The sequence below is a fragment of the Carassius auratus genome, chromosome 3, assembly GCF_003368295.1.
Source record: "Carassius auratus strain Wakin chromosome 3, ASM336829v1, whole genome shotgun sequence".
In the NCBI taxonomy this organism is placed as follows: domain Eukaryota; kingdom Metazoa; phylum Chordata; class Actinopteri; order Cypriniformes; family Cyprinidae; genus Carassius; species Carassius auratus.
This window is the reverse complement of record NC_039245.1, coordinates 23,946,922-23,958,760: the sequence shown is the minus strand read 5'-3', so window position 1 is coordinate 23,958,760 and position 11,839 is coordinate 23,946,922. Positions and strand designations below refer to the sequence as shown.

General features: G+C 40.5%; 1 protein-coding gene across 2 annotated transcripts; it reads right to left on the bottom strand.

The window, feature by feature from the left end:
* Positions 1-1,039: 1,039 nt before the first annotated feature.
* Positions 1,040-10,726, bottom strand: tfap4 (transcription factor AP-4 (activating enhancer binding protein 4)). 2 transcript variants are annotated; one of them, XM_026215724.1, is made up of 7 exons: positions 10,277-10,718; positions 7,787-7,952; positions 6,461-6,559; positions 6,147-6,320; positions 5,097-5,240; positions 4,206-4,373; positions 2,096-3,889 (listed from the first exon to the last, which is right to left on the bottom strand). In XM_026215724.1, the coding sequence occupies exons 1-7, from the start codon at positions 10,363-10,365 to the stop codon at positions 3,740-3,742; spliced, it is 990 nt and encodes a 329-aa protein (XP_026071509.1). In that variant the 5' UTR covers positions 10,366-10,718; the 3' UTR covers positions 2,096-3,739. The 2 variants fall into 2 exon arrangements, with proteins under 2 accessions (XP_026071519.1, XP_026071509.1); XM_026215734.1 differs by lacking the exon at positions 5,097-5,240 and having other exon boundaries at positions 1,040-3,889; positions 10,277-10,726.
* Positions 10,727-11,839: the final 1,113 nt, after the last annotated feature.

Here is an 11,839-nt window from a genome sequence, read left to right as displayed (position 1 = left end):
GGCCAGTGGGTATACCTGCATTCGGTTAGTAGTTTTAAGCACTGCAAAATTTTCCCAATACAGTTCGCTTTGTATTTTGCAATCAAAAGTACTAAAATGGTAAATGCTGTTGTGGTAACCTTCCTTGGGATTAAGGTACAACAAATTGTATCATCATTAATGAAAACCAAAATGATAGGTCAATGAAAGAATTTTGTTCCCTCATAATTCAAACAATCAACAAACTAAACTACATTTTAGGACTTCAAAATGATTAAAATAATTTGACAAATTAATTTTAGCTTTAGATACATGGGAGATCATAAAACTTAAATTCTTTATAACCCACCTACCATTGAAACATGAATATACTAAGAACACAACTACACTCCGGGAAAATAAATAAACACCATTAATCCAATTTGAAATTATACTATTTTTGAACAAAAATACTAAAGCTATATAAACGTAAAAAAAAAAAAAACCTTGACATCAACAAATATTAAATTCAATAGTGGTATAAACTAATGATATAATGCACTATTTTTGACTTTCAAGAATAAACAAAAATTATATCCGTGAGAGAAAAAAAAAACTTGAATAAAATAACTTTTCATGAGCTTCTAATTTGGTGCCAAATAATGATGCACATGCTTATTTTTTAAGTTCAGGTTTTCTTTTGTAGCATTAAACCATTTACTTCAAATAACTCACTTTCCTGATGAAAAAAAAGCTTTTCAGCTCATCATTTAAATGTCATAATGGAGGAAATAATAAAATGTTGGGAGTACTCAAGGTGTTGCTCAATCACGCTTCAGTAGTAACACCAAAAAAATCTGAGCATGTCTTACTAATTATGAAGTACCAAAATGCAATTTAAATGCCAGAGCAACACATCTCTCTTGTAATTAAAAATAAAAACTGATTTGTTACTCGATATGTAACCTAGCAGAGCTTAACAATGCTTTTTATAATGTTCATGGCTAACATGAGAAATAAAATCAATGCATATTGCACAATTCACATTGAAGAAATATGTACGCAATACACCGAGAAATTGTAAAAAACAAAGTACAAACTTTATTATTCTGTTTTTACAAAAGGCACGTGCCTCTTTTCCCCATTAAAAAAAAATACAATAGCTTCTCAACCAAATGGACTGACTGTCCCACATAAAAAACAAAACAACAAAAATAGAAACAAAAAAATCATAAAAGAGATGACAGACAGTAAAAGAGGGAGAGGGTGAGAGACAGGACGAGTCTGGAGACTGTGGAGACGGCCAGAGGACGTGTGGTGTGCCAGGACAAACGTTGAGGGCTAAACACAGCTGTGTGGTTCAAAGGTCACAGCGAGAAGAGCTTCGGTCGAGGACAACAGCTCTTTGAAAACAAGAGTCGCTCCTCTTTATACTACAGTAAGTGCTTCAGGTTCATAAAATCGTCCCCGTTTCCCTCGACAATCTCTGATATGTCCTCAAGATTTCTTACAGTGATTTCTGCGAGTAGAAAATACACAAAAAACAGACACCCTGTGGCTTCGGTAGAGGAAATGTTCAAACGAGGGAGAACGAAAGAGAAGACAAAACCGTTATTACAGACTTGACGTGAAAAGACGCTAGTCTCGATGACCCATTATCCAGATAAAAACGCGCGAGGACAAATTAACAAAAAAAGAAAATCTGCCAATATTAGACCAGTCCGTTCTTCTGGAAGCCCTGATTCCCTGCAGTCTTTGCCGCAATACGAATGACAAGGTCCAGCGTGCTGACAGCACCTGATAAATCCAGCAGCAAAAAGATTCCCTGTAATATTTCGTAAGGGAAGGGGGACATGCACACTTTCCAATCTTTGAGTCATAAGAAAAGACACCCCTCACCATCGTCTACGACCAAATCTTGCCGACTTTAGCATTGACAAACCCAACGCAAAACACAACCGTAGACTGTTCTGGAATGTTTGTAAACGTGAACCGCGAGAAGAGATGAACATGGGGCGCCATGTCTTAACAACGCCCTCCGGCCTTGCTCTCTAGCGCCACCTTCGGGGCTAGTTTAAGGCAGGCCTCTGTGTCTCACAGTGCACACTGAAGCTGTGTTAAGGCAAACCACTGGCCATTGCTCCGCACAGAATATAGTCAAGTCTCTCAATCCCACCAGGGGCATGAGGAGCTCACATAAACGCTTGGCTTATCCCAAGAGTGTCCAAGCCTGGTCCCGAAGACCAACATCCTGCAGAGTTTAGCTCTGACTTGTTCCATTCCATACCTGTAGTAATCCTTTAATCAGGTCTTTAATTGGGGTTGGAACCAAACTCTGCAGGACCATAGCCTTCCATGAACCAGAGTGGACATCCTTGGCTTATCCGGAGAGCTCAAGCAGGAGTAGCACCACCTTGCACTTTATTATCTGGCGTGGCGTCAAGCGAGCCGAGTGAACCAGCGAGTGCATAGAGATAGAGCACATGATTACGGGCTAGTCACTCTTCAGTGTCACCGTAAACGTCATTACAGAGCGTCGGACACGACAAACGGACAGGACAATACTTCCGGGAGAAGACCAAATGGGCAACGAAGTCGCTCTAAAAAGGGGGTGAGAACCAAAAGAGCTGCATAGGCTAAAAACGGGCCACGACAACCCTGGTAGTGCTATTTCCACACTTTCTCCAAAAAAAAAGTTTACATTAGCAAGTGTGTTAAAAGCAACACACTAACTTCCTTTCAGGTACGAGCTACCTGACGGTTAGCTTATTCCATTTGACATACAAACGACAAATTCGGCCAGAATTTCGAAATCATCTGTGAGGACAGGACCAAGGGCGTTTGACGAGACGGAGAGAGTGCTTCACCCTGCACCAACATGCATACTGGGAACCCAGCCCAGTAAAGGTGAGCGACATTAAGTGCACAAAGCCTCCCTCTTTGCACAATAACGGTGTTATTTACAAAAAAAGTGCGCGACACGAAGCCCCTCTAAGCAGTCGCGGTCGTTGTCGACAATCAAAAGATGCCCGCCGGCGAATGGAAAACTAGGGGTGAGTCTGCGCCAAAAAAAAAAAACAACAACAAAAGAAAGGTAACATTTCCTCTAATGTTTCGGAAGCCATAGTGTGGAACAGGTTTCTGAAGTCTCATTGGCTCACAGTGATGCTTCAAGCCTCCCCAGAACAGAAAGAGGAATATGATGCAACCAGAGGGTGAGGCAAAAGGTTAATTTTACGAGATGTGATGTGGGAATGGGATTCCTCCGATCAGAGCACTCTACTGCCCTCTTATGGGCAGGATGTAGAGCAGGAAGTGATAAAGCAAGAGGCCCGGAAGACCTGTGGGGGATTCTGACTGAGATTTTGTGATTTCCTCACAAAATCGCTTACATGGGAGCGTACGTTGGTGAAACAGAAGCCAGTTCAGCGGAGTATGAGTAACAGCTGTAGCATATGAACGTATCAACAAGTTACCAGAGTGCTATGGGGTTATAGTGTACTGTGCGAGTATACATAAGCGTGCTCGGTCTGTTTGCAGCACATCTGCTTTTTTTTTTTCTTTTTTTTTTATCCCCCCCCTTCAAGAAACCTTCAAGTCATTGAGTCTGTGAGTCCCGTATGCGAGTGCGAAGAAGACAGCGACAAAAAGAGAGGAGATAGAAAGAATGAATATTTCTGCTGGAGGCCCTTCCCCACAGACCCCTAGACCCCTCGCCCTCTCTCTGTGCCCCCCGTTACATGTGGTGGGCCGATATGGGGGTGGGGGGTGACCGGGGCAGTTAACAGTCCTCAGATCCTTCGTTGTCAGAGGCGGTGTCGGAGTCGCCGGTGTCTGTGAGGACACGGCCCGGGGTGACGATGACCGCCCGGCGCTTCTCCTCCTCGGGCACGACCATCCTGTCCTGCGTGCCTTCGATGTGCTGGATGGCCTGCAAGAAAAACGGAAGAAAATGTAAGGTGACTTGTTTAATATCCAAATTCTATACTTCATTTTCTCTTGTTCTGCACTACATTGGGTCAGAGTGGTCTACAGGTCTCCCAACAAAAGACAAGTTGAGGTGTGGAGCAGAATAGGGTGTAATAGTGCTGCAGGGACCACATAACTGTTGCATGCCAGGACAGGAAATGAGCATTTTAGCACATCCGGTTCCATCCTCAAGTTTTTTGGGTTAAATGCATAGAATAGGGTCTGTGGTTCACATGAGCTTGAGATATTTTCATGAGCTGGGCAGAAATGTGTTGTACCTGCACAATGGTGTCCAAGTTCTGTCGAGATGTGGATGCGGTGTTGATCACGGAGGCGGGGCCCATGGTCACCACGGTGACGTGATGCGGAGCGGGCGGAGGCGCAGGGGCGGGAACGATTACTGTGGCGTGATGTGTGGGAGCAGGCGGCGTGGCAGGAGAAAACACCTGAGGAACACCGCAGGACAGAGGGTTACAATACATTACAAACTATTCCATCGAGACAGTCAACCAGAAACCAGAACTGACACTTTATGAATATGCTCTTATTGTGCATGCTTCATCAGTGCACATTACTCAAGAGAAATAAATTTACACTACCGTTCAAATGTTTGGGGTATTTTGATGCAATTCAAAAGAACCCTCTCGACTATGTTTTCAATAAGAAAATATTTTAAAAAGTAATTTATTCCTGTGAATTTTCAGTATAATTTCTCCAGTCTTCAGTGTCACATGATCCTTCAGGAATCATTCTAATATGCTGATTTCGTGCCTATAAAATATTTATTATTAGCATAAATGTAAAAAAAAAAGGGTGGGATGCTTAATATTTTTGTGGAAACCACAATGCATTTTTTTTCAGGATTCTTTAATGAATAGAAAGTTCAAAAGAACTGCTTTTATTTGAAATATTGATGCATTTTGCATACTGTCTCTTTTGATCAATTTAATACATGCTTGCTGAATAAAAGTTAATATTTTTAGTTTTTTAAAAACCTGCCCTACATTATTATCTGAATACTGTCACTCAGAGATCTGTCAGTTAAAAGGTTCGTTCATGTCATTTGAGGTCATCTTTAACTCTACTCATGCCCTCTAGTGGATCAACACATCAGATCGGAGTATTTCAGTCGAGGTTAGTCTCTCGGTGAGAGCGAGAGTCTGTCTGACCTGCGGGCTGCGATCAGGTGAGCTGCTCTCTTGCTGCTGCTGCTGAAGATGAAGCAGGGTTTGTGTCTGCACGTGCTGCTCCTGGAGCTGCTGAGCGATCACCTTGAGCTTCTCTGGGTACAGATGTGCATCCAGTGAGCGGATCTGACAGACACAGAGAGACCCTCGGTCAGCACACACACGCAGAAGAGCAGGGTTTCCTCTTTCGGTTTGCCGGAGGAAGTTTCTCTAGCATGTTTCATGGATAGCAGCAGAGATCGGGGTTTCATTTGCTCTTCAAGTGTGATGTTCAGAAACTATTCGAGCTCTCTGGGGAGCTGCGCACCTTCTGTGATATTTTATTAAATATCCAATTTCAGATACAGACAGCAGAGCAAAACTGGGCCACAGATCAAGATCAGTTTTTGTTGAGATTTACTAAATTTGCCTAATAACAACAAATGAACCATGAGAGAGAACTCACTGTAATGAGGTACAAATTAAGCTAAAACGGTGTTTACGATCGACAATATATTAATTTAGCACAACAAAACCACAATTTTTTGAGCATATCCTTTACAAATCACACTAATACTTATAAAAACCTATTTATAAATAATGTTTAATTATAATGCTTTCTCCTTCTATATACATGTACAACATTTTATGCATTTCTTAAAAAAAAAAAAACTAAATCCCATTAATTTTAATTACAGTTAATTGTGAATATTTATTATATTTGTATATGTAAAATTGTGTGTCTGTGTGAGTATGTGTGTGTGTGTGTGTGTGTATATATATATATATATTATTATTTAATATATGGCTGATATTGATTTTTTATCTCTATTATGATGCCAATATAATCTTATTAAACCGAGATACACATCTACTAAAAACAACTAAAATTGGCTGATACTGACTGCTGATAATTGTTTTTTTCATAAACTATTTGGTACTTTTGTCACCCAACAGAGAAAAATAAATAAATACAGATTAATTAATTAATTGTCATATCCCAAATTCACACTTGTGTTGATAACGAAGCGCTAACACGGGTCAGAAACGCACCTGTTCCTCCAGCATCATGCGAACGGAGCGCTCTTTATCCAGCTGCTGTCGGAGTTCGATCATCTCTCGCCGAAGATCCTCCACCTTCTCGTCCTCCAGGATGTCTGGAGATCCAATCCCTTCGTCCTTCTCCTCGGCGCGCCTCCTCTTCGGGGACGAGCCGCTGAACTCCTTCTGAAGGGGGGCAGAGGGAAACATGAGACCACAGGAAACAAACCCAGGGCAGATACAGGATACGCAGTCAAACAGATGGGTATCAAGATCTCAGATGTTCTCATAACAGCCATCCGTTATATCTCTGTGAGGAGCCTGACCTGTATGTAGCGTTTGAGTTGGGTGTTTTGTTGGAGCAGCCGCGTCTTCTCCTGCTCCAGAGAAAAGATGTAGTCAGCCGTCTGCTGCAAGATGGCAGCCTGAGAGAGAGAGAGAGAGAGAGACACACGTTACACCCATCTGAATGACAACCTGAACACCGTGTGATAGATGCCTAATCCGGTCAAATGAATGCTTTCTACTTGTTTCCACAACAATATTAATCGGAATATTAAGCATATTTATTTCAATGGGACAGTGCATATTCATGAACGTACAATCAAAATTGAACGTAAATATGCCGGATTTAGCACAAAGCTAATTTCCATCCGTAGTTCCATCCGTTTTCAACATTTATAACAATCAGAAATGTTTCTTGAGCATCAAATCGGCATTTCTGAAGGATCATGTGATACGTGAAGTAATGATGCTGAAAATTCAGCGCTGCATCGCAGAAATAAATTTAATTTGATAATATATTCAAACAGGAAACAGTAATTTTAGTTGTAATAATATTTTACAATTTTACTGTATCTTACAGCATTTTTAAACAAAATTAAATGTAGACTTAGTGAGCAAAAGAGACTTCTTTCAAGAACCATTTGAATGGTATTTAAAACTTAAGTATAGCATATGGTAACAATGGTGAGGAATTAAAAGAAAACGAATCAGACTTTATTTAAACCTAAAGAAAACAATAATTGACTTTTGACCTATTTAAAGGAATAGTTCACCCAAAAAACAATACTGTCGTTACTTACACGCCTTCCCAAACAGGTTTAACCTTCAGCAGACGTTAAAAACATTGATGCAGATTTTTCCAAGCAACAAAAGCAGATGGCAAGATTAGAAATGAATAATGGCTTATATATATATATATATATATATATATATATATATATATATATAAACACTATCACATAGGTTTAATAGACTCTAGAATGGAGCATATATATTTACTGAATATCTTAATAAATCCATGTCAAGATTTTCAGTGAACTTTCTCTGGTTTGTGAGTGAATCATTTTTAAGAGTTGAATCCTTTCCATGAATCAGTTTATCTGATTCTCAAAACCTTTCTAAATGATTCATTCACACATTGAACAGATCAGATTCGACTCAGCGAGTCATGGATCAAATCCCAACCTCAACACTTGAATTATTTATGAAGACTTGCTCTATAGCATTAGATGTTATGCTGACAACTTCAGTTGTTCTTCTAAGTCGCTTCATCTTTTTTTAGAGCTTAAATTCAAACGGTTTTGGAATAACATGAGGGGGAGTTAAATCAACACTTGGCTTGCACTCTTTCTGTCTGCCGGACTCACCTTGCTTAGCTTTTCTCCGTCACTATGTGGGATGAGTGTTTTCAGAGACTGGAAGCCAGCGTTGATGCTCTGCATGCGCCGGCGCTCATTACTGTTGGCGATCTCCCTCCGAATGCGCCGCTCCTGGTCCCGCGCCGTCTCTGGCGTCAGGGGAATGTTTGCTAAACTGTGAAGAGGAGAGTCAAAAAAAAGTTTAATAATGCAAAATTCATTCTTTTTGAAATTGATGCGGGTTATAATATAACAACTAAAGCTATTGTTCCTTCTGCTTACATCTCTAAAACAGGATGCAACCCTGAGAGAGAGAAACATCGGAGTGCAAAGTAGAAAATATCGACTTTCCTGAATGCTCATTGAAGCCCATTGTCTCTAAATTCGAGCCTCTGGAAATCTCTGCCTCGCACGATCACATGCATGCTTTGGCTGAGGAAATCAGACCCTAATTGAACTTCCTCCCTGTCTGGGCATCTCACAGGGTATCTCTGGAAAGCCTCTCTTATCAGCAGCGGCTCAGCTGTGTGAGGACAAACACGGGAACAATTGTGCCGGCGCACATGAGAGAGGTTTCCCTACATCCAAGCGGCTCAAAATCCAGCAAACAGATCCAATGCCAAAATCACAACTAGAGCCAACAGTGGAAGGCAAGATACGGTCAGATCAGCCGTTTCCAGTCATGTGCATTGAATATGACCCAGCTTCTTTTCATGCACGAACATAAAATGGTCAAATTAAGTGTTTACATTTCAGCATGGAGTGGGAGACTTTCCTTTTGTGTAATTAAAGCTGCCTTAAAATACTAATAAAAATATAATTTAAATGGTAGATAGTACTACAAATGTTTTATATTAAATAAGTGAACCTATAAAAACAATTTAAATTATGTCAAATAATATTTTAAACCATAATAATGTTTTAATAATATACAAATAATAGTAATGTTTATTAATAATAATTAAACAATAAGAATAAAAGTATTATTTAATCTAATTATAAAAATAACACTTAATAAATGTTTAAAATAATAATTTTAATTATTTAGACAGATTACAGTTGACAATAGGCCAAAGTACAAGAGTGTATCGATATGATAAAACTGACCAAATATTATGGAGCACTGGTCATATGCCTGAGTGTTCTTACTCAAAAAAAAAAAAAAAAAAAAAAAAAAAAAAAATTATATAAAAAAAAAAAAAAAACTGCTATACTAATAATTATTTATATATATATATATATAAACTGGACTTTAATAACTATATTAAATCTATAAGTGAAGGAAGAATTGTCTCCGCTTCCTGCATTTTCAAAACACTGGCAACTTAAATGTTGGTTTTAACATAAACAAAAAGATGAGATAACTAATATATATTCTATGTTCTTTAGAGTACTTCAACTTATATACACTGAAGAGCCATGGCATTACATGTAAATCTGAAAAGTGTCCACAGTGGTAATGAAAAACAGCACAACATAACTGATACCAGACGCTTCATTTGTATGCGATTTACTTTAGGCAAAAACTACAATTCCCAGAACGCCCTGCGCTAATCGGCTCACTGGCCCCGCCCCCTTTCCGAGAATGGATCGCAGACGCATTGACGGGGCCTTCCTTCAACGGCATACACACCCCCTTATTAAAATAACACCAGTTATTAATTTACTAACCACTAAAAACCTCATATTCCATTCACAATGGGCCGAAACTGTAATATCGAGCGAGATAATCAACACACTCGCTGGGCTAATTAAAAAACATCGTGTTCACGGATGAAACGGTCCGCCATTACAACAATGCGCCTCTCGCGCTTCCTCCGTCCATGCGGCAGCAGCGACGCAGTCCAAATATCATCTGATCTCGGTCCCGCCGCGCGCACGGCGAGATTTCTCGCGCTCAACACCCATTTCAGCCTCATACATCGGGGAAACTTGTATACAACGGTAGTCAGGAGACTTTTAATATTTGATTGCGATGAGAAACAGACGACGCCAAATGCACGAGCCACAAGCATGGCCGCACTGCCCACAATAACTTAACGATAAGCCCCGAAAACACGCAGAGTTTCAGCCCAAACACACTTCCAACCATCAAACCCCTCTATATCACGACAAATTTACTGGTGGAACGAAATACGCGCGGTTTGTGATATTAAATACACGCGAGAAACCAGCAGCGTGGAGTGTGTATGTGCAAGCAACCACGTGGTTTGTGTTTGTTAGACACAAAACGCATCGATTTCGCGGAGATATTTCATATGTAACACTGACCTGACAAGCCAAGGGTCTTCCATAGAGCCCTGCTAGGTGTATTAAATATAGAAAACCGAGTCTCGCATGGGATCCGTCCTGTCTTAAGCCACTGGATAAGCGCGTGTACACAATAACACAGAAATCACGCACGCAGGTTACTCTCGTAGTAGCGCTGCTACTGTTGGCGCGCGATTAAAGAATCGCGAACATATGCGTGCGCATTTGTTAAGAGAGGGTCTCTCGTACCTGCACAAGCCCCCTATGACTTCTTTCTCGGTTTTCCTGAAATGTTGCAAGGAGGGCACCTTCTGAGCTGGCACCATGAAGTACTCCATGCTTCCCCGCTTCTCTCCAGCTCTGGCTCCTCGATTCTTCTAGTACTTTATAGGTTTAAAAACAAAGCAGCTTCTTCGTGTCCCGGTCTCGTTTAAGAAGCAGTCCTGTGCCTGTCCTGCTGATTTCGGGCATGAGCGTTGAGTTGTAAGGTTACTCTACTCTTCCAGCTGATGGGGTTCCCTCGTAGTGTGTGTGGCGCGCGCTCGCTCTCGTTCCCTCCCTCCTTCTGCATGTGTGTGTTTGCAGCTGATCGGATGTCTTTCAAGGCGGGAAACAGCTGGTAGGAATCACACACAGCGCTGCACTACCAAAAAGCCACCTTCCGCCGAGCTGGAGGACTTGCATGTAAACAAAGGAGTATTGCAACAGCAACCGAACATCGACTGTGTTCTCCTAAAATCAGTTTCGTTCTGATTGCATGACAGAAAGGCACTTGTAATTGATGCATTTAAATATCCAACATACCGTGCAGATCCAAAATGCACTGGGTGCGTTAAATATAGTGATTTTATGTCTTGCACTTAAATATACTAAATACAAATTAAAGCATAGTGTATATCTTAAAACACTGATCTAGATCTAGAATGGTCCGTGCATGTCCATTTAACAAGCTTTTTGTTCTTTAAATTAAGTTTTAAAGCATTAATCAAATTATATAAATCAATGCACATGTATTAAAATATCAATCTCTTTGTGTCGCATATTAATATAATTGATCAAGATCTGTTGAAAATGTCATTTTAATAGGCTAGTTTTCATTTTTTTAAATTAAAATAATTGATCTAGATCGGTTCTAAATGGTTATAAAATATCAGCGCTCAGAGCAATGCATAATGCATATCTAATCGTCTGTCTGGATGGATTATTGCAATAATAAGCGCGCGTTTCACTTTAAAGCGAATACGTCAAGAAATCAATGCGCGATATAATTCATAACGCATTATTATATCGCTCTAAGTCTATTATGTTGTTTAGTGGATGTAAAAAGGCTCTTTTCTTTGACTAGTCTGGGGGTGAAACATGAGGGATCAGCTGACAGGCTGGCAGGGCTTTACAACAACAACACCAACCCGAGGAGAGAGAGAGAGAGAGAGGGCACTCAAACACCATTTTGGGTGCATGGAAGTAGTTGTAGTTGTAGGAGGAGGAACAGGAGTTACCTAATCGCATGCTCGAAGCACAAATCACACACACAGACAAAATGGGAGCGGTCATGAAGAACCCGGAAATGTGTTTGACGGTGACTCAACCACATGCCGAGGGCGAGCACGAGCTCGAGCACGAGCATGAGCTGTGATATACGAACACAAGCTGACGGAGGAAATGACACTGTTGAGATATTTCTGACAAGTTCTGCATAACTGTTTGTGTGAAGCTGCTTTGAAACACTCTGTAGTGAGAAGCGCTATACAAATAAATCTGATCTGAATGGAATGTCCACTTTGAATGTGTTTCATATAAAATATGAGAAAA